Below are 27,154 nucleotides of genomic sequence, written 5' to 3' on the forward strand. Positions count from 1 at the left end.
AGGCAAATTAATTCAAATATATAGAGCCTGATTATTTTCAGTTTTTGATTCAGATTGATTCCGGGCTAGTGGCCTTAAACTACTGGGGACAGGTAGCTCAGGTACTCGTACTTCCCACAATCAATAACAGTGTATTATTGTTCATAATTACATATATTCATTGTTTGCAGACTGGATGAGAATAGCGCTTTAAGTGGCTAGTTTTTCTGAAGAAGTCAAAGAGGTGAAAGGACTTGTTGTTAATTATTTTGGATTTATTCAAACCTAGTGCTACAGTTTACCTGGGATGCAGGTTAATTAGTATCTTTAGTGGGGCCAAGTGTAGCCCTTGTTTTTATGAGGTTAGAGAATCAACATATACCCCAGCTCTACCCCCCCCCCTACAGGAGCTAGGCTATGGGAGAGTGATACATAGGGTATTGGGACACAGTCGATTGTGGATCAGACAACACTTCTGTCAAAGAGTTTTCAAAAAAATCCTTAAATGCTATTGAATATAGCCTAGTTAGTTTGATATTGAACCACCCAGTCAAATTATTGGTAAAATTCTAGTTTAGTGACTTCTTGTTATATTGGAAAGGGGTTAGGTTATGAAAATGAAACTTTCAGGGATGGATCCACAGGCTAATGTATGACCCAAGAAGGTATTTTGAAGTACCTACCTCCACTCCTTCTCTCTCTAGAGGGCCCTGACCTTTGATGACCTTTAAAAATATGTGTTTTATAAAAATGAAACCATTCAAAATAGATATTCTTCTGGAATGATGTACAATAAAATTATTTTCAGCTTCACAACTTTGCTAAATCCCAATTTATAAGGTTTTAAAGATATGCAAATACATTTCCTACTTTTGAAAAAAAACATTAATATGACTCAGAATTCTACTCAAATAACAGGAATTGCATTTTGAGAACTAAAGGCTGAGAAAAAGCAACTGGTAACTGAAAATTCAGGTAAAATTTTGTTTTTTCAAAATTTCAATAGGTATGGACCTGCCATTTAGGCAAATTTCAGGGCCCTCTAGAGGGAGAAGGAGTAGAGGTGGGTACTTTAAAATACCATCTCAGGGTATACTTTAGCATGTAGACCTATCCCTGAAAGTTTCATTTTCCTAACCTAACCACTTTCCAAGATAGCAAGAAGTCACTAAACTAGAATTTTACCTTATTATTTTAGTATGCTACAATTTCCTGTTTTTGAGGTAACCTACTTGTAAGATTAGGATTAACCCAAAAAACATTGCAAGGAATGGATAAAGAAGAAGGTAGAACAGGTGCACAGCTGAAAGGCATGAAAAAGAATATGCACAAACACCCCAGTGCAATTTAATAAGGAACTAATGATTGATATGATCCATGATGCTTGCCTCCACCAGATTGTCAACCAACTGACCCATTTCATGAGCCAGCAGCTTCCAAGCCTCCTTTACCTAATATTTCTTAGAAGACCAGAATCCCTTCTTTATAATAAGTACATACCCCCACTCAGGAAAAACGACCATGTTGCCATAGAAATAAAAAACAACATTCCTCAAAGTAACTAACAGCTATATCAAAAGAACCTTCATAGACTATGAGAAGATTAGAATGGATCTCAGCAAAACATCTCCTGGGATGATGTCCTAATTGGCTCTTCAGAACTACAATGGCAATGCTTCAAGGATTACTGCTAAACAAAGCTGTACAGTACAGTTCAAGCAAGCTCATCCCAAAACCACAAACACTACCAACAAGGACAAAAGATATTAAGAAGGAAATTAATAAAAAAAACAGACAATAGAAGAAGTACAAAAAGCATCCATCCCCAGAAAACAAAGAAACATTTTCAAAGAGCAGGAACAAACTTAAAAATTTGACATGCAATTTATACACAAGCTTCAAATCTAAACTTGCAGACAAAGCTAAGACAAACCCAAATAAATTTTGGCAATATGTCTCTAGCCAAGACCATAATAGACAAGGCATCAGGAAACTGGTAATTGAGGAAGGGGAAGAAATAACCAATATTAACAAGCTTGTAAACTCATTAAATCAACAATTTGTTTCTGTTTTCACCACTGAACCTGATGGTCCTTTACCCTCTTCACCTGGATACATTGTAAAATTCCCAATGGAAAGCATCACTCTATTACTTACAGAGGTTCTCAGACACTTACAGAAATTAGATACTAATAAATTGCCAGGACCAGATAACCTACATCCCAGGCCATTAAAAGAAACTGCAGCTATCATAGCAGAACTGCTTAGAAGAATTTTTTAGACATCACTTACTTCTAGAGAGCTGCCAGCAGACTGGAAAATAGCCAACATTACACCAGTTTTCAAGAAAGGTAGTTGTTCCAAGCCTGACCTCAATCCTGACCTCAGTCATTCTCGAAATACTTGAGTGCATAGTCAATGATTGAATCCTCAAGCATTTGACATCCAACAAGATCTTGTCCCCCAAGCAGCATGGCTTCCAGTCAGGGAAATCAATTGAAACAAACCTCTTGCAATCATACAAGGAAATCACAGACCTAATTGACCACAGACGTCCAGTTGAACTGCTCCTGCTGGACCTTCACAAGGTTCCTCATAGTTGACTGCACTCCAAAATATCCACTATTGGTATCAATCAGGCTGTTGTAGACTGGCTGATGAATTTCCTTACAAATCACAAGCAGAAAGTTCACTTATTTGATAGAGATGGCCAACCAATCTACTCTGACAAGGCATCAGTAATGGGCAGAGTACCACAGGGAACTGTACTGAGTCCAACTCTCTATCTGATTTACATCAATGACATATTTAACCATATTGACAATGGCATGCACCTGTTTGCTGATGATGCCAAACTCTTTGGTATCGAATGCCCTCAGAGTATCCAGTGTGACATACATGAGCTACAAGTTTGGACCCAAGACTGACTTCTCCAGTTTAATGTAGGAAAGTGCTATGTATTACACATTGGACCCAATAATGCAATGGCAAACTACACAATATACAACCCCACCACCAATGTGAGAGAGCAACTAGAGAATAGGTGTGATCATTGATGATAAGCTTAAATCTCACAGCCATGTCCAGCATGTTGTTTCCTGTGCAAGCTCTATCTTGGACTAATAAAACAAGCTATCAACAGCAGACAGGCATCTATATTTATAAAACTATATAAGGCTCTTGTCAGACCCCATCTTGATTTTGACATGTGTCTTACTGCTCCTTCTTATTAACAAGATGTGAGGCTCATCAAAAACATACAGAGACAAGCAACAAAATGCATACAAAGTCTAGCATCAACCTCATATGAGGACCACCTCAGGTACCTCAAACTACCTACTCTGGTTTACAGACGCTTGTGCAGCAACATGATGCTTACTTACAAGCTGCAGAACGAAAAGTCAGCAATCTTTGGCGGCAATCTCAATACCAGCCAGCACAGCACAAGAGGACACTCCAAGACGCTACCAGCTCCCAATCAAAAACTTGCCAAACATTCTTTTTGAGAAGAGTCACAAACTATTGGAGTCAAATGAAAGATTCAACTGTCAGTGCTCCCTCCATTCAGTCCTTCAAAAACCAACTTGACAAAGAGTAGGAGAAGAAGCAGTGAAGGTTTGACTGGCAGTCATCAAATCAAGAGCACTACAGGTCTGGAAGACCTTAAAGCTCTCAGATGGGTTAAGGTGCTCAAGGTAAGGTGATGATATGAGGCATATAGTGTAGGCCTATACCTTGTTGTTCAAGTATATGTTACATTCTCTGTCAAGTTTCCTAATTCCTTTAAATGCCTCTGTGGCTTTCTTTCAACAATGGTACTCTTAATGATATTGAGTCTATGCTCAAAACCAGCTTAATCAGGTCCAACTTGATGCTTGAACAGCAGCCTATGATAAGGGAAGCTGAAGTCTCTACTACATAGAACTGTTCCCTGCTGCTGGTGTTACCTTTTTAGCTGCATGATAATTTGCAAACTCCTAATACTGGGGTCTTTGCTTCACAGTAGCTGACTAGGTACTACTCTGTGGGTTTCATGCTGGGCTTTTGGGTAATGAATTCAAAGTACTTATTTGGAATAATATTGACCTGGGCCCCTGTGTTGATTTTCAACCAGACAGGGAGCTGGTGGTTGATGATTAACTCGTGTTGTTTTCACCTGAACTGGGAACTGATTGTTGATGATTAAGGGCACTACTGCTTTGTCTTTGCTTTGTTTGAGTACAGTAAAACAGTTTGATCGCCAGAGTTGGCTTCAATAGTATCTTCTTCCACTGTGTTTGCTGTCTAGCTTCCACAAACTCATGCAAAATGAATGAAATTTTTACATATGGAGCATGACTTGCCCTTTGCTGGGTAGACATAGGAGAGGTAATATGTTCTGCCAACAGAAGTAGTATGATATGCTCTTTGAGCTGCTTGCTTCCCATTTATTTTAACTGCTGTTTTGGTTTAGGCAGTGCATTATGGCATCAATCTCCTGTTTTATAGGAATGGACTTAGTCCCATTGAATGCTAAAAGTTGTTCCTGGTTCACTTTGTGGGTTCTGCTCATAATGGTTGCTTTTTCAAGTGTAAGTTCAACACCTCCAGCCAAGAGATTCTTGCATACATTTTGGGTTAGTATTCTGCATACTATATGATCATTGACAATTTTGTTTGGGTCCAAGAAGAAACATAGTGTCACTAGTGTCTTGATCTCAGTAATATATTTCTCTACACTCTCTCCCTTGGTTTGGACTTGTTTTGGATAAGGTATTGTGCAAAAACTTTGTTGTTCTATGGTGAAGCATACACCTTAAATTTCTCAAGGTGCAATTCAATTTTGTTTTGTTCCTTGTCTGCAATGGTGAAGGTGTTGAAAATTTCATCCTTTTGCTCCAGCCCAGATAAGTAGGTAGGCACAGAGAGCTTTCTCTGTTTTGCCTACAAAAACAGTTTGACAAACTCTTGGAAACTGTCTAGTTCTTCTGCTAGGGAGCTGGCTTACCAGTTGATTGATGGCCTTAGGACATCCAATAGATCTTAAATCTAACACCATATAATGTTTGCCTATTAGAATGGTTTATTGACCCAGGCCACCTACAAAATAAATAAAATAATAAATATGCTGCACAACATACAATAAGGAAGCTCCAAAATGGGCTGAAGCAGGAAATAAGGACCTAAGGCAGACCATAGGTAAAGAGGATTTATTTATAAAGAGAGGCCTACAGTATAGGCTTAGACAAGCCCCTTCACATGAGAAACATGTTGAGAAAACATTGTTAGGCTACTTCATAACATGCAGAATAATCCTAGTTAACACAAATTCCAGAGGGAGAATCTTTATCTTCACTCCTTTCACCATTGTACAATTTTTTTAAACAAAATTCGGAAAAGTAAACATGGATCCAATATTTTTGTTTTGTTTTCAGATACTCTATATATGTAATTAAACACCATCATTGCCATCTAATTATTTCTCAGAAAAACCTATTAGTAGACTGTGATAAATCAGTTTAGGTTAAATTAGACTGCATTTGGGCCTTTTTTTTTACAAAATCGTTTTCAAGACTTAGCAAATAGATACAAATATTTATTAATGTGAAAAACTGGAAAACAAGGAAAGAAGTGAAGGTAAAGGTTCTCCCTGTGCAAGGTGTGTTAACTAGGATTATTCTCCATCTTATGAAGTAAGAGTTGCTTTTTTTTAACATATCTCATTATGTGAAGGGGTTGTCTTAGGCTTACACCCAGACCTACTCTGCAAAAGCCAAAAACTAGCAGAGGAGGAAAATAATGAACTGCACAACCTACCTTTCAATAAAGAGGGATTAGAAGCTGTTTTGATCAAATTGCCAAAAACAGCCCTAGGGTCTAAAAATCTATCTAATATGTATTAGATAGTCTAATATGTCTAAAATGGTCTATATGTATTGTTAACAATGTTGCAGAAAAAGGGAAAATAAGCAGAGTGCTGGAAAGAAGGTATAGCAATTATGATACATAATCTTTCAAAAACAATTCAGTGGAAAACCACTAAATTTTAATATCAGTCTCCTACCAGTTATAGGAAAGATCAATGAAATTCTGGTTTGCAGAAAAGAAACAAATTTTATAGGACATTCAAAATGGTTTTGGTATGGTGGAAGTGCAACTGATAGTTTTCTAATCATATTGAGAGATACAATTTATATATTAAACAATAGAAAAGTCAAAATATTGATATTATTACATGTCTAGGGTGCATTCAACAACATTGTGCACCAACTAATATCAAATAAACTTCTAGTAAATATCCTTTGCAAATTGATGAAGTTTTCAATTGAATATGTATGGCAGAGAAGTTGCAGTATTTTTTAGAGACTCAAAATCTGAAAACAAGGCTAAAATAAAAATAGGCGTTCCTCAAGCAAGTTTCCTTGTTCCTGAGTTTTCCATCATAAGTGAACATGACATTCCTGTCAAAGATGATACCTGTAATGGTTTCATATTTTCTGATGACAACAGAAGGAGAAATACTAGATCACCCATTTTGAAATTCTATGGAGAAAATATCAAAATAGTTCAAGAATACAAAGCCATGTGTATATTGTAGATCACCTATTTTGAAATTCTATGGAGAAAATATTAAAATAGACCAAGAATACAAAGCCATGGCTATATTGCTTTATATTAAGATGAGGTTTGCCAAACATATTGAAAGTCTGGAACTCTCACACCTTAAAAAAATGAAATCAATGGCAAGGAGAAAGCATGGAGCTAATTAGCAATAACGAGAAAATTTTATGTTAAGCTTATTCAACCAAGGATTGAATATGGAACCATTGTGCATGGCAGTGCAAATGAAGGAATTGAGAGTGTACACTTGAGTGGACCCTTGAGAGTGTCCGAAGACAAGCAACCAAGTTCATACCAGCTTTGCCAGACATGTCATATGGGGAGTGTCTTGTGCCCCTCAGATTGCCCACCCTAGTCTATGGCTAGGGTCTATAGTATCCTAGTCTATAGTCTATGGAGGGATGCAATCATTACTTGCAAACTTCTTGGAAACAACTTCTCTACTCAAGTTTTCTCCTCATCCCTTGCAAGTAAAACAAGAGGTCACACAAAGAAGATGCAATTCTCCTTTTGCAATTAACATGATTGTCAGCAATTCTTCTCTGTATATACTGGGCCAATGCGGTGTGCAGGATAACCTGGGATGCCAACCCATAGTCATGTCTCAACACCAGCAAGATGTTTTACAGGAGGCTCATCACCACTTCATCTTGCTGGACATGTAATTTAAGATAATTTAAGGTAAATAAGCTAGAAGTTGTACAAAATAGAGCTAGCAGGATTGCTTTTGGAGCAAAACAGAACTCCCTAATTCCCTTCTTATTAATTAAATCTGGTATAGAACAACTGTCAACGCAAAGAGATGTGCTATTATTAAAGTATGTTCAAAGGCTATGGACATCAGATAGAAATTACCTAATTAAGAAACATATTAGTAAATGCAGGCTATTCCACACCATGAACCCAAATAGGATAAGGAAATTTCTGAACCCATTGAAAAAGCAGAAACACTTATGAAAGAACAAAATAAAAAAAATTGCAACTATTATGTTGACTCACTTGACTTATATCCCATCTAGCCTTTGTGGTTGTATTGGGCCTTCTTGTCTTCTCACTGGCTGAACACGGAAATGGTAATTGGTTCTATTGGGTGCTAGACACATGAGTTGGGGGAGGTTCTGGCCATTGAAGTTGTTGTACCATTGCTTGTGGGGTTGGCCACAAGGCTGTTTGCCATGTACCCATCCTTCTAACATGACTTTTTGGAGTTGAGTTGATTTGATGACATTTGTTGGATATGACCAAGCCAGAAGACGTTCCTGACTTCTTATTTGGTCTGTGATAGTGTATGAGCAGTGGAGGAGTCTATGGAGGTCTTTATTAGATTCTCAGTCAATGCAGGGGACCCCTACTATACAATGGAGACATTTGTTTCAAATGGAAAGATTTGACATTCATCATCAGTTTTAATTGACCAAGTTTCACTTGCATGCATAGCAATGGAGATTATGAAAGAGTTAAAGAGTTAGACCATCAGTAATTTTGATAGTAATTTACTTTTCCAAATTGACAGTAGCTGCTGGTTGCAAGGTTCTAGTCTATCCCTAATCGATTTCTAGCAATCGTTATTAGAGGTTAAAAAAATGATGAAGTAAATGAAGGATTCTGCATTTTCAATTCACTCTCCTTTTATGACTAGCCATATGGCTCTGGGTGCAGAGGCTCTAGATGCCCACATGACTTGTTTTTTCTGTTCTGACAACCATCCTCAGGGTTTTGTTTTTTTTGCTGACTCTATCAGAGGCGCCATTTGGGCTAAATCTTGGGGTGGGCATGAACTCCATCTGTCCCCTCCCCCTGATTCACTTTGTGTCGCGTAAGAAAAATTCGGGTTTTGGCAGCACATTGATTGAATATTCTAAGTAAAAATGCATTTTCAGCACCCGTGTGCTGCTTGGGAATGTACTGTAACCAAATTCGGAACTCGGCCACACTGACCTCTAAGATTAATTATAACAACGAAGAATACAATCAACGAGGTTAAGTGATTAAACTGAAAGTGGAAAATTCAACCAGACTACAGGCTGGCATTCCTCAGCAAGAAACTTTCTTATTTAAGTAAACAATACGTTGGTGAAAGTAACCTTCATTGTTATGCTGAGGGTTGTAACCAAAATCTTAGTGTCCCTTCAACAGAAATCTTCCAGATCAAATATATTTACAAAAAGGACAAACATAACAAGATAAAAAAAAAAAACATAACAACATTCGAGGTAACAAGGGGAACTGCCGAGCTTTTATCTTTGCAAAATTGTCAACAAGCTGGTTGTAGTCTAAATTTTTTACTAAATCGTTCTCTGCAAATATCAAAAAGAGGTGACTGAGACGATCATCTCCTTTTGTAGACTGCAGGTAGTTTTTCACTATTTATAGGCTAGAAAACAAACGCTTATTGCTCACTGTTGTCTCAGGAAGTGTGGCAGCAATGCAAAGTAATTTAATTACTCCTGAGTAAGCCACTGGTAATGCCTGAAGATGGTCGACAATGTCTAGGAAGTTTTCCGGCTTTTTCTCCTCCTTAAGCAAGAAACGCTTGGCAATACCAGCTTGAGATTCAAGAAGATTGCTGCCGATATCCAGCTCACCGTAAAGAGAAGAGAAAAGCTTGAGCAGCTCTGTGTCCATAAGCTTGGTTGAGCTTGGATCTAAGGCTTCGAGCGTACTCAGTACTGGCAAGTTATCTGTGAACCTTCTGTCAAATTCTGCTAGTAGACGGTCAAAAGTTTTGAAGTATTCTTGCTTCATTTCATTCGCCAAAGTAGTAGTCCAGTTTCCAGATTCGATGAAATTCTTTCTTAGTGTCAAAGTTGTCACAAATTGTTTCCAATGCTTGGTGGTCTTTTGAATTCTTCAAGGTTGTCCTTTCTGATCAAGAGAGGAGGGTCTAATTGCGGGTCCATTCACAGCAGGTACTTCAATTTCGAGTTCTGTTGCAAACTCTTTAGCCTTCTTGAAAAGCGATACAAATGAAGCATCTGAACACAGGTCGGTGAGTTTGCTTCTTGTGGCCTGAATCAGGTTGCGTGATCAAGAAATAACCAAGTCGACAGCAACGGCATGGAGCTGCTTTGACAGCGATTTCGTTGCTTGCGTAATTGCCTCTATGTAGTGCAATTGGAAGATAACAAGGAACAATTACATCAAGGAATGATAGGCCAGGAACTGACCTATTTTAGTGTATCAACTTAGAGAAATTACTGCAAATATTCGGAATTTATAATATTAATATAATCATCTAGGAAACGGGCATTTGACAGAACTTGAGAATTAGATTATGTATCTAACCCGCTTTTAAAGTTTACAATGGTTAATAGCAAATAGTGTTATTATTATGGCCGGCAAAGGGACCTTTTTGGTGGAAGCTTGGGCCCCCTGGAAAATCTGGGGTGGGCATTTGCCCCCCCCCCCTGTCCCCCCCCAAATGGTGCCTCTGGATACTATCACATTAGTGTCTGTTTGGAGGAAATGTTCATGACGTTTATTTTCTTGATGTAGTCTACACATGCTAACTTGTCAAAAAGTTTCCCTCCAATCGATGCATTTTTGTAGTTTTAGCAAGTGATAAAGCTGCATTTAGAAACAGATTAAACAGTTTTGGGGATAGGAGGCAGGCCTTGGAGAACACCTAATGACGTCTGGAACTCTTCTTTCAATCCCTCAGGTGTCTGAACCTGGCTAAAGAAATTCAAACATATATCTTTTATCAAGGCTACCATTTTCTTGGGACTTCATCATGCAGAAGTATGTGCCAAAGCCATTGCACCATTTTAAACTGAAGGCCTGTTTAAAGTCAATAAAAAGTAAGATTATCTCTCTTGCAATTGCTATATATTTCTCCATCAGTTGCCAGGTGGAAAATATGTGGTCTATAGAAGATTGATCTCTTTGGAAGCTGGCCTAATATTCCTCCATAGTGAGGTCTATCAGGGATTTTACTCAGTCAAGTAAGATTTTCGTGAAGATCTCCGCTAGTTGGCTTGTCATGTCAATTTCTCTATAGTTGTTATAGTTGCCTTTTTGTAATTTTTGTAAAGTGGGGCAATCATGGCTTTTTGCCAAGGATCTGGGGAGTGGCCCATTTCCCAGATGCCTATTGTGACTTTTTGACAGATATGTACAAGCTCTTCTGAGCTCGGCTTAAGTAGCTCTGACTATACCATCTGGGCCATGAGCTTTATTTGTTTTCCAAGATTGCATAGCTGCAAATACCTCTTCACGTAATGGTAGTGGAGGTGGATCTACTGGTACTCTGGTGGTTGAAAAGACAGTAGGATAGATGGATCAGGGTTATTTTGGGGTTTAGTTTATGGCAGAAGTGTTCCTTCCAGCATCTCTGCCTCTCCTCAGAACTTTAGATAAGTTGTTCATGTTTATCTAAAAGGGTTTTGTTGCTGGGGGTTTCTTTTTTGACAGCTCCCATACTTTTTTGTAAAATGTAGTGGCTGTACCTCTTTTGAAGGCGTCTTCACATTCAATTATTTATCATATTATATAAATTATTAAAAGGAATGTGGGAGGGAAATTGGTTTTTGCTATGTTTTTGAGGAGAAGATGATATGCTTCCGACAGTGTTGCTGTAGTTTATGAAATATTTTTGTTGCAGTGGGTAGAATGGAAAATCTTTGTTAAAAGTATTAGGCCTGATGCATTTGTTTGGTCTACAACAAAAATTACCAAGTTTGTTAAAGGCTACCCCATCAAAATACAAAGAGGTAAATGTAGAATAATGAAGATCGTTTCAACAGAAGCTGGTTTCAAGGGGGGGCAAAAATAATTAACAACAACAAAATATGGGTTTCAATGGAAGGACCTTATTAGTAATCTAGTCATGAAGCTAATTTATATTGTGGTTTCAAACAAGTTTTTTTCTCCAAGTTATAAAGCAAAAACTTCAGTTTGGTTGATTTTCAGTTATTTCAGTCAGTCAAAAATAAGAGCAAAAATAAGGGTAGAAAAAAAGTAAGAGTAGAAAAAAAGGGTAGGCTATTTAAGAAGAGAAAAGAAAATGTGGAATCTAATAGTACTACTTTCATTCTAATAATATGTTTTTTTCTGAGGGGACTTTAATCTGGAATAATACCCAATAAATTTAGAAAAGCTTTGAAAATTATTCTGCTAGGGTTTAAAGTTTTTAAAGACATATTCAATGCCAAAAAGGGTATTGAAAGATGTTTAAGCCTACTACATGTGTTCCTTCCCCTTTGATACTAAGAAAGTCAGTCCTAACTTTGGGAATTTTAAACTGGCCGTGAAGATCCTCAGATCTGCTTTGCCAATGCCTACAGCGTAAGAAAAATATACTCCTATTGTATTATTTGAAAAAGATTTTTTTTTTCAAAAGTAAAGGCGTGTCTTTATGGGCTACTGCCCAATAATTTTTAAGCCAAACAAGTAGCATAGTATTTAAGGTAGGCTGAAGAACAAGAAAATTTTTTCCATATTTGACTTGGTCAACTATAGTAAATGATTGCTTTAGCACAAAATTCCTTCGAAATCTATTTAGTAGAATTAGGAATAATGTTTACATTATTTGAGCATAGATGTAGTTGAATTAAGCCAATAAAATCTTAGACTAGTTTTATGGTTTTATTTTTGATATGATTCTGGAAGGTTTCATTCTCCTGGCTCTAATACTTTCATTAGGACACAGACAAAAAATTATATATAATTTAGTTGTATAGACCTAACTTACTGTTTGAGATACCAAATATTCCTCATCTAGACTTTAAACTGAATGATTGTATCATCACAATTTATTAGGAGAGCCTTTCATAGTCTTTCAAGGTGCTTTTTGTGGTAGGTGAGTGCTTCCAGAGATATGAGTTTTTTAATTAACCATTTTAATTAATTAAGCTTCAACACTATATCCTCTGCAAGACGTAGGTACATGGACACTCTAGTTTGTAATGCTAACTCACTTAGGCCTGTGTTAAAGCAGAAAGTCAGTTAATTATACTTTGACAGAAAGTGAGTTAATTATAAGTGCTCTAATTCTAGCTGTTTTTTAAGAGAATTTAAACTGATTATTGTGAATTCCTGGACATTTTTATGGATAAATTGTTTAAAGATGAGGAAACAGCACCTGCTGCCCCTAACACCATGTCAAGATAACTAAAAGACCAGACGAGGGATCTTGTATTATGTTGCAAATACTCTGATATCATTAAGACCTTGAAGTTAGTTTAAATTAAAGGACTTAAGGAATCAAAATTACTAGCTAATCCTAAGGGAAATAATCCTCTGGCTTGGATCCAGTTTTTACTTAAAATTGTAGGAACTAATAAACTCTCAAGAGGTTTACTTTCCTCCTGAGTTGTTCTTTAATTTTATTTAGTTGTCACATAAGGCATCTAAAACTATTGATAAACAAAATTTTTACCGAAAAAACTGCCTTAATAATGAACGATTGAAAAAGCTCTGAGGATAAAGATTGTTTTTGGGGCCTTTATTAAAAGGCAATTAAATACAATTAGATAAAGCACCAGGATGTTTGAAGAGAAGAGTAAAGGTAAAAGCTTTTTGTTGCATCATTTTGATTTCGTACCAAAGAGGGTCAATGTGCTGTTTGTTGAAAATCATGAGATAATGAATCTAAGTTATTATTCATTTTATTCAATATAAGAGAAAGCCCTAGGCTTGTTGCAGTAAGAAAATGAAAATTATATCGCAGCAAGTATTGAAAAATTATATAATGAGCTGCTCAGTTTCAGGAAAATTCAGTAATTCTGCACAGTGATTCTGAATTCAGTAATTCTGCACAGTGATTCTTAATTCAGTAATTCTGCACAGTGATGCATTTGTTCCTAAATTATTATTTAATCCATGAAAGATAAATAGTAAGTTGAGACTTCTGTTTTAAAGCTCCATTTAACTAAGTTGATTAAGTTGATGTTTCATAAAATTATGTACAGTGATATATAACTTCAGACCAGCTAATATGAAGGAGGGTGGTGAGCCATTGTGTAAGGGGAGGGGGTGCCAGATGCCTCAATGAGTACATTGTAATACCTGATTTTCTAATTTTCCACTAGCCTGTAGAGGGATCTGAAGAAGAAAAGGGAAGGCAGGAACTAATCTATATTCTTCCTTCATTGGAACTAAGCCTGAATAAGATTGCTGCGTGGTGGTGAATCCCTTGCTATTGTACAAAATGTTTTCTATTGTAAGATAGAAAGACTCCTTTCATATTCTTACCAGCACAGAATGTGGAAAGTTGGAGGGGAGGGGGACAATTCATATGCACCTTCACGAAACTTAGTAGAAATTAATCTCTAATCTGTCTTGATTCCTGGGAATATTTTTAGGCCAAATCTATAATATTGGTGCTGAGGGTGTGATAGCACCCCTCAAATTTCAACATTATTTTTTTATGAAAGATAGCCTACAGGACAACACTCACATGCCTACCAGCACAGAGATGCAAAACAGGGGACATGGCATCACGAGAGTTGCCAGTAAATTTATTGGGGGGAGAGGGGGTGGTAAATTCTACCAGTTTAAAAGGTAACATTTCCTATTCCCTAGCTATATGCGATGTTCAATATCTTCTTGCTTATTTGGGGGGGGGTTCAAACCCAACCCTCTACTAGCATTCATGGGGAATCTCTGTATAAAATAGGTTTGTTTGAAGAATTCACCATCAAGACCTCGAATATGTTGACCCTTTAAATAATTTTTGATGTTCCAACCCCCATCCTCCTAATAAATATTCTAGGGATGGCTATGATTTTTGAAGCAGTACCATATCAATGTCAAACTAACTCAAATGTGAAAAATGGAAGTTAAAGGAGGGAGTAGTAGCCTTACTTCATATTTAAGGAGCATTGGTTACAGCTTGGACTAACAAATGAACAGAAAAGAGCAAACAATGTCAATAGAGACTAAAAATTAAGAAAAGTTTTGACTACGTAAGCAACAAAAAAAAACTTATGTTATTCATACTAATTCTGGATGTAGAAAACTATTACCCTTTTAAAACTATTACAACATGAAGTTTGGAATAATTTTAGAAACAGGCAATAAAATCACTAAGGCGTGCCTTCTTGACTGTAAGCAAGGAGTGAAATTACTCTGGGTACACTATGAAAAAGAACAGAAATTAAATAAAAAAACAATTTTGGCCAAATAAAAATAAAGAGGGGCATTAGAACTTAAAGTGTACAGAAACTATTTTGTAAATCAGGCGACTGCCACCTTCTCAACCCCCACGTTTGTTAGTTAAATTCAAATTAATGCAGTCGGAACTTCTATTTTTGCACTGTTTTAGGATGTTTTAACTTTCATTTAAGCAAGGTTGTTCTTAAGCATATTTCCAGAGCAAGTCATATTTGACCTTCCATGGAGTTAACTATGTTGAGTGGTGGACTACAGGAGAGACACAGAAACCCTTGATCTGTTTTCTCATGTTTCAAATCAATACGGTTTAAATTTTTTTAGAATTTATCGTTCTTATTAGTCTTCTTTGGCATGTCTACATATAACTTTAAAGACAATAGGGAAGTACTTATTTATGGTTTTCCAAATCAGTATTTTGATTTTTTTTTTGTCCTTTATTGGCCCCAACTGGCCCAATGCAGTTTCTTCCATTAATTTTCCTGATTAAAGATAGCAAAGGGCTAAGGCTCTCTTCCATATCCTCTAATAACCTCTCCCTTCCTAATAAGATTTACGGTCCCCATAGCCCAACAAAGATCCTTGAAAGTTTAAAGCTAATCGTAAAAGTGTTTTTCCCCCTTTTGAGGTAGTAGTGTACCCCAAAACTATTTTTACGCAAGTCTCTTCTTGAGCGGCTCCAAGTTTTGAACTGATCAGGGACAGAAAGGTTTTTGTCCCAAATCTGGGTCCTTTACCAGCCCCTTCTCTCCAAATAAAAATATATGGTCTCTTTAGCCCATACGTCATCCTTGGAAGTTTACCATACTTTTTTTTTAAACTGGGAAAGATTCCTCTTTTTTTACTGATTCCTAACATACAGTACTCATTGATAATATAGGTTTGATTGTGTTGGCGATTTGTGTTTTTGCATGTTGTTCTTTTTTTCTTGTTTTCTACTACTCCATTTACATAATTTTGTGTATTTGATAATTGGCAATAAAAATAACTATTATTATTATTTTTAATAATTATTTATAAGAAAAAAATCGTGACCCTGTCTTTTGTTTAGTTTAGTCTTGCAACCAAAATGATATTTACTACTTTTGGCCAATCTTTCTTGTGCAAAATCTTATTAAAATATTTTAGATCTCATTCTTAGCATTTTTGTTATGTTTTGCCTTCTCCCTCGCAAATTAGTTTTCGGGGTGTTAACTCTTTGTGTCTTAATTATTTTATACCTGTTTCAGTGTAAACAACTGATTAAGTTATTTAATTGAGACTCTATTCTGATCCTTTCTTTCAGTCTAGAAAAAACCCGTGACCTTTTAGGAAAGAAAGAAGCGTACAAAATGGGCATCAGAGGATTATTTACTTTCGTTGAGAATAACCAGAACCAGTTCATGGTAGACTATGCCCTACATTCATCAACAATTATAGTCGATGCAAACAATCTTCTTCACTTATTATATAGAACATGTAGTGGATTAAATGCAGCTTTTGGTGGTGATTATGATAAAGTTTATTCACATTTTGATGCATTCTGTTTGTTACTTGACACATGTAACATCAAACCAATCATGGTTTTTGATGGTGGGCTTGATGTTGATAATAGGAAGGAGAAGACACGGAAAAAGAGGATTCGAATGCGGATGAGGGCAGCAATTTCTTGTGATCCATATCGGCAAGGGTCTCTAGAGGTTTTCCCGCTTTTTGGGAGGAGTATTTTTATTGATGCGTGTAGAAAGCACAACTTTCAAGTAGTTCAATGTGATTATGAAGCTGATGATGAAATTGCTTTGTTATCAAGAATTTTAAATTGCCCTGTTTTAAGTGGTGATTCGGATTTTATAATTTTTGGGATCGAACTTATTCCCTTAAATTCTCTAAGTTTTTCTCCCTCACTTATCAAAGTTGACGGAGGAGAAAAGACTGCAATATCATGTAAGATGTTTTATGTTGATCATTTTTTGAAAAAAATTGGCTCACTCCCTCGATCACATTTACCTCTCGTTGGAATTCTTCTTGGCAACGACTATGTAGATTTAGAATCCTTCCAGAAACTGTGGTCTGGCATGTCCATCTCAAAAGAAAAAGGAGTAACAGATATTCATAGAAGGCTGAAGGCAGTTACGTCCTGGCTTCGAGGACAGAAAATCGAATCAGCCATTGAAAAGGTAATTTTTTTTTCTCTTTGTTAGAGCAGGGATGCCAATAGAAACTTTTCCAGGAGCATTGAAACAGCTTTTTTTTCTTTTTTTTCTTTTTTTAAGGAGAGAGCGGAGGTAAAGTGAAATGTATACCAAAAAGTGTTTTATGCGTTTTAAAAATGCATATTTTTGAGTTTTTATAACATGATTAGCATTGCCCCTTCCATCTGGACCTCTTAAAAAAAAAAAAAAAAAAAAAAAAGAAAATTGGCTCATAGCCATAATTGAAAATATTTAGCCATTTATCCACAATGGGACGCCTGTCATATCTCGAACCCTACTGTCTTCTTCCATTAGAAATCTTATCCCTTGGAGATATGAAAATGATTCCTAATACATAATATATAGCCTCCCTTGGAGATTAGAAAAAGATATACAGCTTCCCTTGTCTTGCTCCCTTTGAGATTAGAAAAAAAATTCCTAATATATGATATAAAGCCCCTATAAGCTTGACTTTAGGTTCTTCTCTCTGTCTCTCTGTTTTTTTTTTCGCTTATAATCTTATGTCAGTGCTTTTATAGCTTTGAAGCGCTGAAAATAAATGAATCATCTAGTGGTAAGCTTTCAATTTTAGGGGCTTTCATTTAAGACCTTTTTCCACCGTCCAATCGAAAATTCTTAGCTTGTAATTTTTTCAACAAATACATATCCATCGTCCAAACAAAAACTGTTTCCTGACATTATTAGAGAATTTCTCTAACAAATCAAATCATTATGGGAGAATAGCAAGCAAAATATAACTAGATAACGCAACAACGTAAGATACATATATATATATATATATATATATATATATATATATATATATATATATATATATATATATATATATATACATATATATATATATATATATATATATATATATATATATATATATATATATATATATATTATTTATTATATTTATTTTCTTTATTTCCCTCAAAAAATGAGGGAATAACATAATAAAAAAAATAATGCAAAAATATAATATAAAAAAAGACAAATGATAACGCTTACAATAAAAAAATTTCGAATATTGATCAAACACTTAAAAAGAGGAAAAAAATATACAAAAACACTTACTAAATAATTTAGCCTATAAATCATCAAGAGCCAGAACTGTTACTAAAAAACGGAAATAAATTGTGGCCTAAAAGGATAATTTTCGCTTTGTCTTCAAATGTTTTATATTTTTTCTTTATACAGACTACAGGATCCTTCACTTTAAGCTTTAAAACAATCTCAGTGTTACTAAAAGAAAGGGGGTAACCAAGTAAAAATTTGCAAAATTTAAAATAAGAAACTTTAATGGGCGAAAGATCAGAAGGTCTGAAATTACGGAAGAGGAGGGACGGGAACAATACATGAGGCAGAGCAACAGCGCTATGCATACGACCAAGGACATCCTGACGGTAAAGACCCCGAAAACAAATTAAAAGACAAAATGCCTTGCGTAGTTTCATCTGAACATGCTGAACCAGGACTGGTTTAAAATCTCTTTTCGAAGCAGCATAAGGTAATCCCAAATAAGTGACTATTGGCGACGACTGGAAAATAACACCATTGCCACAATCGAGAGTCGCCCTGACATTATCCTCTAAGCAATTTACAACAAAAATTGACATTTTTCCAGACTGATAGAAAGGCCCAAATCTCTTAAACAATTAATTAAAATATTAAAATTAGAAACAAGACTAGACTTGGACCGGCTTAGAAGGATAATGTTATCAGCATATGCAATGTAAGACAGATTTCGAGACAATGAAACAAAAGAGCAGGAAAGAGAATTAAGGACAGTAGCTAAACATGAATTGAATATATAAGGAGAAATAATTCCTCCTCGTCTAATTCCTCTACCCACTGATGTTCCTTGCCTCGAGGTCTAAGCTTATATCTTAGCTTGTAGTCTTCATTTCCTGTGCAAATGTATGCAGACAAGTTTTGTTGAATAACAATTTTGTTTCCTCCGTTGCAACAAAAACTGTTAGCTATCTATATTAACGTTTTTTCTTCCTGTCTTGAGGCCGCCTTTACCCTGCAAACAATCCCTAAAAATTTTAAGCTAGTTTCCAAGCTAGTGATTTGGAATTCTTCTCCGAGTATTACATGTCTGTGGTTGAGGGGGGGGGGGTCTAATCAAAATTAATAACAAATTTTAAGAAAAAAAGCAAAATTTTAATTGAAAGTTGTTTTAACCTATATTTGGTTGCCTTAGGATCATAAACTGATGAAAACTTAGATATACATGCTTACAATCCTAGAAAATTTAGTCTAAGTTGCATAAAAAACATTGCTCTAGGATATTATACTCCTGAAACGTTTTGGTTTTTGTTGATCTATAATAAATAAAACTTAAGGCTTATGCTTAGGGAGGGTCTGTCTCCGGGGACCCCAAGAATAAATATATACTATAAATATTTTTATTTCTGTTTTTTTTTAGTGAAAGAGATTTTTCTTTTTGTATTAATTTCTAATACTAATATTTCTAATACTAATATTTCTAATACACACCTTTTCTAGAAGTGCCAATGTGATCAAAATAAAGAATACATTTGATCAACGCATTTTCCTTGGATCTATAATAATCCTATTCATTTCTGAAAACTGCGATTTTCTATGTTTTTCTTGTTATTTCAAAAATGCGAATGTTTTTTACAATATTTTCGCCAGTGCTCCTTAGTTGAAGGGTGAAAATAAATTAGCCAAAAAAGTAAGTTAAATTCGACATATTCGTTCAAAATATCCATTCTTGTTGGCCCTTTTTGGGGGTAGGCTACACGCGTCCTTAACAGTTTTTTTTTTGTACATTAAGTTGCTATTGGTTCAAGGATTCATGGCTGTAACTTTCAAACTGGTCATTAATAAAAGAAAATTGTCCATATGTAGCCCCTCTTGTAGTCGAACCTATATGTGTACTACTAGCACCTTGCATAGCTTCGGCCGTTCCCCGGGAGTTTTGGGGTCATATTATCTAATGAGGCTTATTTGATGAACCTTTTGACAATTTTATATAAAGTGGTTCTGTCAAATTTTCATCCGATATCTTTAGGGGGTATTGTGGCTGGATAGCAAAAAAGGGTAGGGGGGACGCTAAATATGTTTAAATTCTTGGAACCCATATAAACAGCACTAGGATCGTCAATTTCCAATTGAAAGGGCCCTCTCCAATAGACGGGATTATAATATTTAATTTCTATTTGAATGAGCCCTTTCCTGAGATTATACGACTAAGTATTCATACGAAATGGTTAAGACGTGAAAAAGGAGGGTACGGTACGCGGCTCTTTGATAAGGCTACACTAGAGCGTTGTTTCTGATTTTAAATCTCAACGTGATATATGAATATGTAGGAATATTTTTAAAGGCAAATATTTTATTAAAACCAGTCACCAATTTGGTAAGCGTCACAGTCTTTGCATCTCTTGTAAGAAGAATCTTGGGACACTCCCAATGGAGACTCTACGATTGAATTCTTGGTGACGTTAAATAATAAAAGCAAATTTTTCCAACTGAAAATAAGGAGCAACATTAAAACATAAACGAACAGAAATTATACCGCATATGGTGGGGGATGCCCCTTGTTCATCTCTCACTCTTTACGCTAAAGTCTTCAAAATTTTTCAAAATACTTCTCATTAAAATTCGACGGCCCTTGCGTTGTCCCCTCCTGTTCGCTCCTACGCCCCGCTCTTTACTCTAAAATGTTTTCTTGTTTTAAAAAGTAGAGTTGTGAGAAAGAGTCAAACTTAGCGTAAAGAGCGGGGCATTGAGGAGGGGACAGCCCCTTTAATATACGGGATGATTTTTGTTCGTTTTAAGTTTTAATATTGCTCCTTACTTACAGTTAAAAAGGCTTGTTATTTTATTTAATTTCTGAATGTTTTTGTATTAATGCTGGTTTTGATTTTGGCTCAACGTGCATGAATAATTAAAACGAAATATTTACGAACTTATTTATTAGTAATACATATACGTAACCTACAAAATAAACTTGGCTAACGAACTTCTAAATTCGTATATTTTTATTACGTATATGAGGTTTCGCCCCCTTGGCAATAACTCACTCTCTACTCTAAAGTTTTATTTTGTTCCAATTCTTTAAAAATGACCCTTGAATCACAAAAGCCGTTTAATTAGAATGAATAGTTCTTTTGAAATTGCTAAAAATACTTTAGCGTAAAGAGTGAGATATTGAGGAGGTGACGAAACCCTTCATATACGTAAAAATTTCTGTTCGTTCGAAGCTTTAATGTTGCTCCTTACTTTCAATTGAAAAAAAGCTTGTTTTTTTCTGTTTAATTTCTTAATGTTTTTAAATTAATGCAGGTATTCATTTTGGCTCACCGTACATAAATAATAAAAACGAAATATGCATATTAGTTTTACTTTTTTTGGCTAAATGGCTTTTTCAAAGTTTTGATCAGACGATTTTGAGAAAAAAGGGATGAGGAGGAGGCCTAGTTGCCATCCAATTTTTTTGCTTACTTAAAAAGGAAACTAGAACTTTTAATCTTTTACGAATGTTTTTATTAGTAAAAGATATACGTAACTTATAAAATAGCTTACGTAACGAACTTACGTAACGTAAAAAAAAACAGATTAAGAAATAGACATGCATCTGTGATCTTTCTTCTGGCAAAAAAAATACAAAATTCCACCTTTTTGCAGATAGGAGCTTGAAACTTATACAGTATGGTTCTCTGATACCCTGAATCATATGGTAGGATTTTCATTGAGATTCTATGACTTTTAGGGGGTGTTTCCCCTTTATTTCGGAAATAAGGAAAATTTTCTCTGGCTCGTAACTTTTGATGGCTAAGACTAAATTTTACTTGAGCATGGTATACACCGCAGAGGTTCTCGTTGCATACCATTTTCCCACTACGCCATGAAAATGACCTTTTTGTGGCAAAAGTTCAGTCACGAATTCAAAAGGTTCAGTGAGGAGAATCACTCTGAGGAGTATTTCTCCTCAGAGATTGAAAAAACTTTTAATTCAAAGACTTATAAAGACTCAATTACTTTGCTCCAAAGACTTTTACAGAGAGTTGTTTTTTACCGACTCTTTTATTCCTTTTAAACTCTTTTACTCCTCTTTAACCCGCCTTTACTCCTCCTTTCCGCTTAAAGACTCTTTGAAGGACAACTTTTTCCGTTTTCCTTTTGAAGAAGGGAGGATGCTTTCTTCATGGGTATGTTTTTTTTTCTTACTTAAAATATACAATTCTTAGGGATGTTCATTGTGGTTGTAACTAGATTTTTAATTTTTTAGGATTTCTTTTATGGTACACGTTAATGGACCTTTATTTTGCTCCAAAGACTTTTATAAAGTTTTTTTTAACGACTCTTTTCTTCCTTTTCATGACTCTCCTACTCCTCTTGAAAACTCCTTTACTCCTTCTTTTTCGCTTAAAGACTCTTTGAAAGGCAACTTTATCAGTTTTTTTAAGGAGGGAGGAGACTTTCTTCATGGGTATGTTTTTTGTTTTTCAGACTCCGAATTTTTTATTCTTTGGGATTTTCATTGTTATTGTAACTAGATTTCTGATCTCTTAGGATTGGTACAGTTACTGATATCGTATTTTTATTTTTCGACATGAAGTTTTAGATAGGATTGTTTTCTATGATTCTCTAATCTTTTTTTTTCAAAATAATTCCCCCGGGTACCAAAGTGATTGACGTGTCTTGGATGACTTCTCGAACTTCATTTTTTTTTTCGTTTTTTTTACTAAATCCTTGATTTTGGATTTATAAGTGCTAAGGTAAATTTAAGATAAGAATTGTATTTTTCTTTTCAGATATTAGCATCAGTTCCTGAGAACAAAAAGGAAGAACTTCAGAAGCTTATAGAATCTTCTCTAAATAAAGACATAGAAAGCCCAAGCCTTGTTCAAAAAATACTGAATGAAACGGAACATAGTACTTTGATTTATTCTAAAAACAACAATCCCCTTCCTCAGTGGTTTTCTACTGCATATAGGAATCATAGTTTCCCTTCGTGGATCCTGCATATTCCCTGCAATCATAAATTCCTTTATTTGCCTCAGGTAGAGAAAGCAAGTAGGTCTTACAGCCTATTCAGTGCGATAGACATTTTCAGAGCAATTTCAGCAGTATTACTAAGTGTTGATCATCCTGACATATCATTGTTAAAGGATGACAGTGCGAAAACTGTAGGAATTGAACTCGGTGTGCGGGTAGATGGCAAGTTGAAACATACGACTATTTCGTTTTATAACAATGAGAGCGAACGAGTTCCTCATTTGATTGAAATCCCCAAATTATCTTCACTTGTTCGAATGGATTTTTTCAAGAAAGTCTTAAAAATTGATGAAGTTGGTATCAGTATAGTTGATTTATTTCCTGATAATCTGAAAATTTTTATTTGTTCAATAATTTTTTGGTTGCAAGTTTCAAATCCAACCGTGCAACAATTTCAGAGCTTAATATTAATGTCACTGATGTTTGACGCAGTGCCGTGCAAAATTGGCCGGGTTAGAAGTGTTGAAAAAACAGAAAGGCTAAGAAAAAATTTGAAATCAGAAAGTTCAAGTGATGGTAGTATTTGTCAACTCTGGTATAATTTATGTACAAAAGACTGTCTTTTTGCAAATGAAAAACTGCTTCAATTGTATCAGTTAGATCGAAATTTAATCGATTCGGATGGCTATGACAAAGATACAGTGCACACGTTTGCTGAGTTTCAAATCATTTTTTTCTTTGCAGCCATCCTAAACCGGCTGCTATTGTCTCCATATCCTGAATGTGATATGATGATACGCTACAATGGACTATTTCTCTATAATGCTGTGAATTTCACATCTGTAAGACAGGACTGGATGCAAGTACTAAAGAATGCTGATTCAGTTCACTTATTGCTAGAAAAGGTGTTTGACGCGTTTTCTGCGCTCAAGATTAACTTGACAAATTTACCCAAGGAATACAAAAAATCTAGGAAGAGGAAAAACAAAATAACAAAGGCAATAGGTGATGACTATTTCTCTGAAGATGATGATGAAACAAATAGTGATGAAGAAGAGGTGGATGAATTGACTTTGCTTGGCAACAGGTTCGCCTCTCTTTTGAGTCGCCAGTGATTTACTTTGGAATCCCCAAATGCTTGTTGGGGATAAGAAACTGAAATATCTTAAATTGAGATTTTCCGCAGTTTTTTTTCAATTAAAATTTAATTTTCAGCATAATACCTTCTCGCTTAAGTACGTAAATGAAATAAATCGGGATGAGGAAGGGTGAGCTTCACTGCCTATTTGCCTAACCTCATTTCATTCGTTTGGGCGTTTGATCTTCGTGAATTTCCCACAAGCCTTTTAGTCCTGTTAACTTTAAAAGGCAATATGGTTATTCACCCATTCGGGGTGAACTTCAGGTCGATCTCATATGTGATTAAATAAAAAAAACAAGTTATTTTTAAATGAAAGTAAGGAGCGACATTAAAACTTAAAACGAACAGAAATTACTTCGTATATGAAAGGTGCTGCTCCCTCAACAACGCCCCACTTCTTTACGCTAAAGTTTGACTCTTTCGCTCAACTCTTCTTTTTAAAACAGTAAAAAACTGTAGTGTAAAGAGCTGGGCGTTGATGAGGAAGCATTTTCTTACATATACGAAGTAATTTCTGTTCGTTTTAAGTTTTAATGTCGCTCCTTACTTTCAGTTAAAAAACTTGTTTTTTTATACTTAATTTCTGAACGTTTTTGAATCAATGCATGTTTTGATTTTGGCTCTCCTCAGAGGAATAATTAAAACGAAATTTGCATATTTTTTTTTTTGCCTAAATGGCTTTCTCATAGTTTTGATCGAATGATTTTGAGAAAAAAAGAGCGGGGGAGGAAGCCTAGTTGCCCTCCGATTTTTGGTTACTTAAAAAGGAAACTAGAACTTTTAATCTTTTACGAATGTTTTTATTAGTAAAAGATATACGTAACTTATAAAATAGCTTATGTAACGAACTTTTGTATTCTCATGTTTTTTTATTACGTATATGAAGGGGTTCACCCCCTCGTCAGTACCTCGCTCTTTACAATAAAGCTTAAATTTTGTCACAGTTCATTAAGAATGACCCCTGAATCACAAAGGCCGTAGAATGAATAGTTGAAATTACCAAAAATACTTTAGCGTAAAGAGCGAGGTATTAGGAGGATGTGAGCCCATCATATGCGTAATAATTTCTGTTCGTTTTAAATTTTAATGCTGCTCCTTACTTCCAGTTGAAAAAAGTTTTTATATTTGTTTTTTCATTTTTTTTTTTTTTAATAATGCTAGAAAATCCTGCGCTCCCTTCACGGAAATTTTCTTCCACCATGACAGATTATTCAGTGGAAATTTCCCCCAACGTATCCCCCTCTTCTCAGCCCCTCCACCAACCAAAAAATCCCCCTGAAAACGTCTGTACACTTCCCAATAACCATTACTATATGTAAGCACTGGTCTAAGTTTTCCTCCAAGGAAAGATCCTCCCAAATGCCTCCTCCCCTCAAACCAACCCCCCAAGCCAAAAGAATCCCCCTGAAAACGACTGTACACTTCCCAATAACCATTATTATATTAATTCTGATTTTAAATATATAAGTTTCATCAAGATTAGCTCTACCCATCAAAAGTTACGAGCCTAAGAAAATTTGTCCATTTTCGAAAATAGGGGGAAACACCCCCTAAAGTTCATGCAATCTTAACGAAAATTACGCCATCAGATTCAGCGTATCAGAGAACCTTGTTGTAGAAGTTTCAAGCTCCTATCTATAAAAATGTGGAATTTCGCATTTTTTGCCAAAATACAGATCACGGATGCGTGTTTTTATTTGTTTTTGTTTTTTCCCAGGGGTGATCATATCGACCCAGTGGTTCTAGAATCTTGTGAGAGGGCTCATTCTAACGGAAATAAAAAGTTCTACTGCCCTTTTCAAGTGACCAAAAAAATTGGAGGGCACCTAGGCCCCCTCCCACGCTAATTATTTTCCCAAAGTCAGCGGATACAAATTCTGAGATAGCCATTTTATTCAGCGTAGTCGAAAAACCTTATAACTATGTCTTTGGGGGCGACTTACTCCCCCAAAGTCCCCGTGGGAGGGGCTACAAGGTACAAACATAGACCAGTTCTTACATATAGTAATGGTTATTGGGAAGTGTACAGACGTTTTCATGGGAATTTTTTGGTTGGTGGAGGGGCTGAGAAGAGGGGGATATGTTGGGGGAAATTTCCATTGAATAATTTTTCATGGGGGAAGAAAATTTCCATGAAGGGAGCGCAGGATTTTCTAGCATTATTAAAAAAAAACAATGAAAAAAAAAATTATAAAACTTTTATCAACTGGAAGTAAGGAGCAGCATTAAAATTTAAAACGAACAGAAATTATTACGCATATGAGGGGCTCACATCCTCCTAATACCTCGCTCTTTACGCTAAAGTATTTTAGGTAATTTCAACTATTTATTCTACGGCCTTTGTGATTCAGGGGTCATTCTTAATGAACTGGGACAAAATTTAAGCTTTAGTGTAAAGAGCGAGGTACTGACGAGGGGCTGAACCCCCTCATATATGTAATAAAAAAAATATGAGAATACAAAAGTTTGTTACGTTAGCTATTTTATAAGTTACGTATATCTTTTACTAATAAAAACATTCGTAAAAGATTAAAAGTTCTAGTTTCCTTTTTAAGTAACCAAACAATCGGAGGGCAACTAGGCTTCCTCCCCCGCTCTTTTTTTTTTTCTCAAAATCATTCGATCAAAACTATGAGAAAGCCATTTAGGCAAAAAAAAAATATGCAAATTTCGTTTTAATTACTCCTCTGCGGAGAGCCAAAATCAAAACATGCATTGATTCAAAAACGTTCAGAAATTAAGTATAAAAAAAACAAGTTTTTTAACCGAAAGTAAGGAGCGACATTAAAACTTAACACGAACAGAAATTACTTCGTATATGTAAGAAAATGCTTCCTCATCAACGCCCAGCTCTTTACACTACAGTTTTTTACTGTTTTAAAAAGAAGAGTTGAGCGAAAGAGTCAAACTTTCGCATAAAAGAAGTGGGACATTGATGAGGGAGTAGCCCCTTTCATATATGAAATAATTTCTGTTCGTTTTAAGTTTTAATGTTGCTCCTTACTTTCAGTTAAAAAAGAACTTGTTTTTTTATATATATTTATTATTAACTTATATATTTAAAATCAGAATTAAAATGCAATTCTTTTGATGTAACTATTGGTATCAAAATTTGTTATTATTTTAGCTGAAGGGAAAATCAGCCATAAAATTTAATCCATTCGTA

The 27,154-nt window shown here is 35.4% G+C and overlaps 1 protein-coding gene across 1 annotated transcript; it reads left to right on the forward strand.

Annotated features, from left to right (window-relative positions):
• LOC136036041 (protein asteroid homolog 1-like) lies at positions 1 to 25,993 on the forward strand. Its single transcript, XM_065717971.1, has 3 exons — positions 1 to 101; positions 15,977 to 16,847; positions 22,664 to 25,993. The coding sequence occupies exons 2-3, from the start codon at positions 16,023 to 16,025 to the stop codon at positions 23,960 to 23,962; spliced, it is 2,124 nt and encodes a 707-aa protein (XP_065574043.1). The 5' UTR covers positions 1 to 101; positions 15,977 to 16,022; the 3' UTR covers positions 23,963 to 25,993.
• Positions 25,994 to 27,154: the final 1,161 nt, after the last annotated feature.

Source organism: Artemia franciscana, chromosome 15 (genome assembly GCF_032884065.1).
Source record: "Artemia franciscana chromosome 15, ASM3288406v1, whole genome shotgun sequence".
NCBI classification, from domain to species: Eukaryota; Metazoa; Arthropoda; class Branchiopoda; order Anostraca; family Artemiidae; genus Artemia; species Artemia franciscana.

Bases quoted from the DNA above. Each gene is read 5' to 3' on its own strand.
- LOC136036041 (XM_065717971.1), top strand. From the start codon at position 16,023: ATGGGCATCAGAGGATTATTTACTTTCGTTGAGAATAACCAGAACCAG. The intron at 16,848-22,663 runs GTAATTTTTTTT...TTTTCTTTTCAG, and splicing joins TCGAATCAGCCATTGAAAAG to ATATTAGCATCAGTTCCTGA.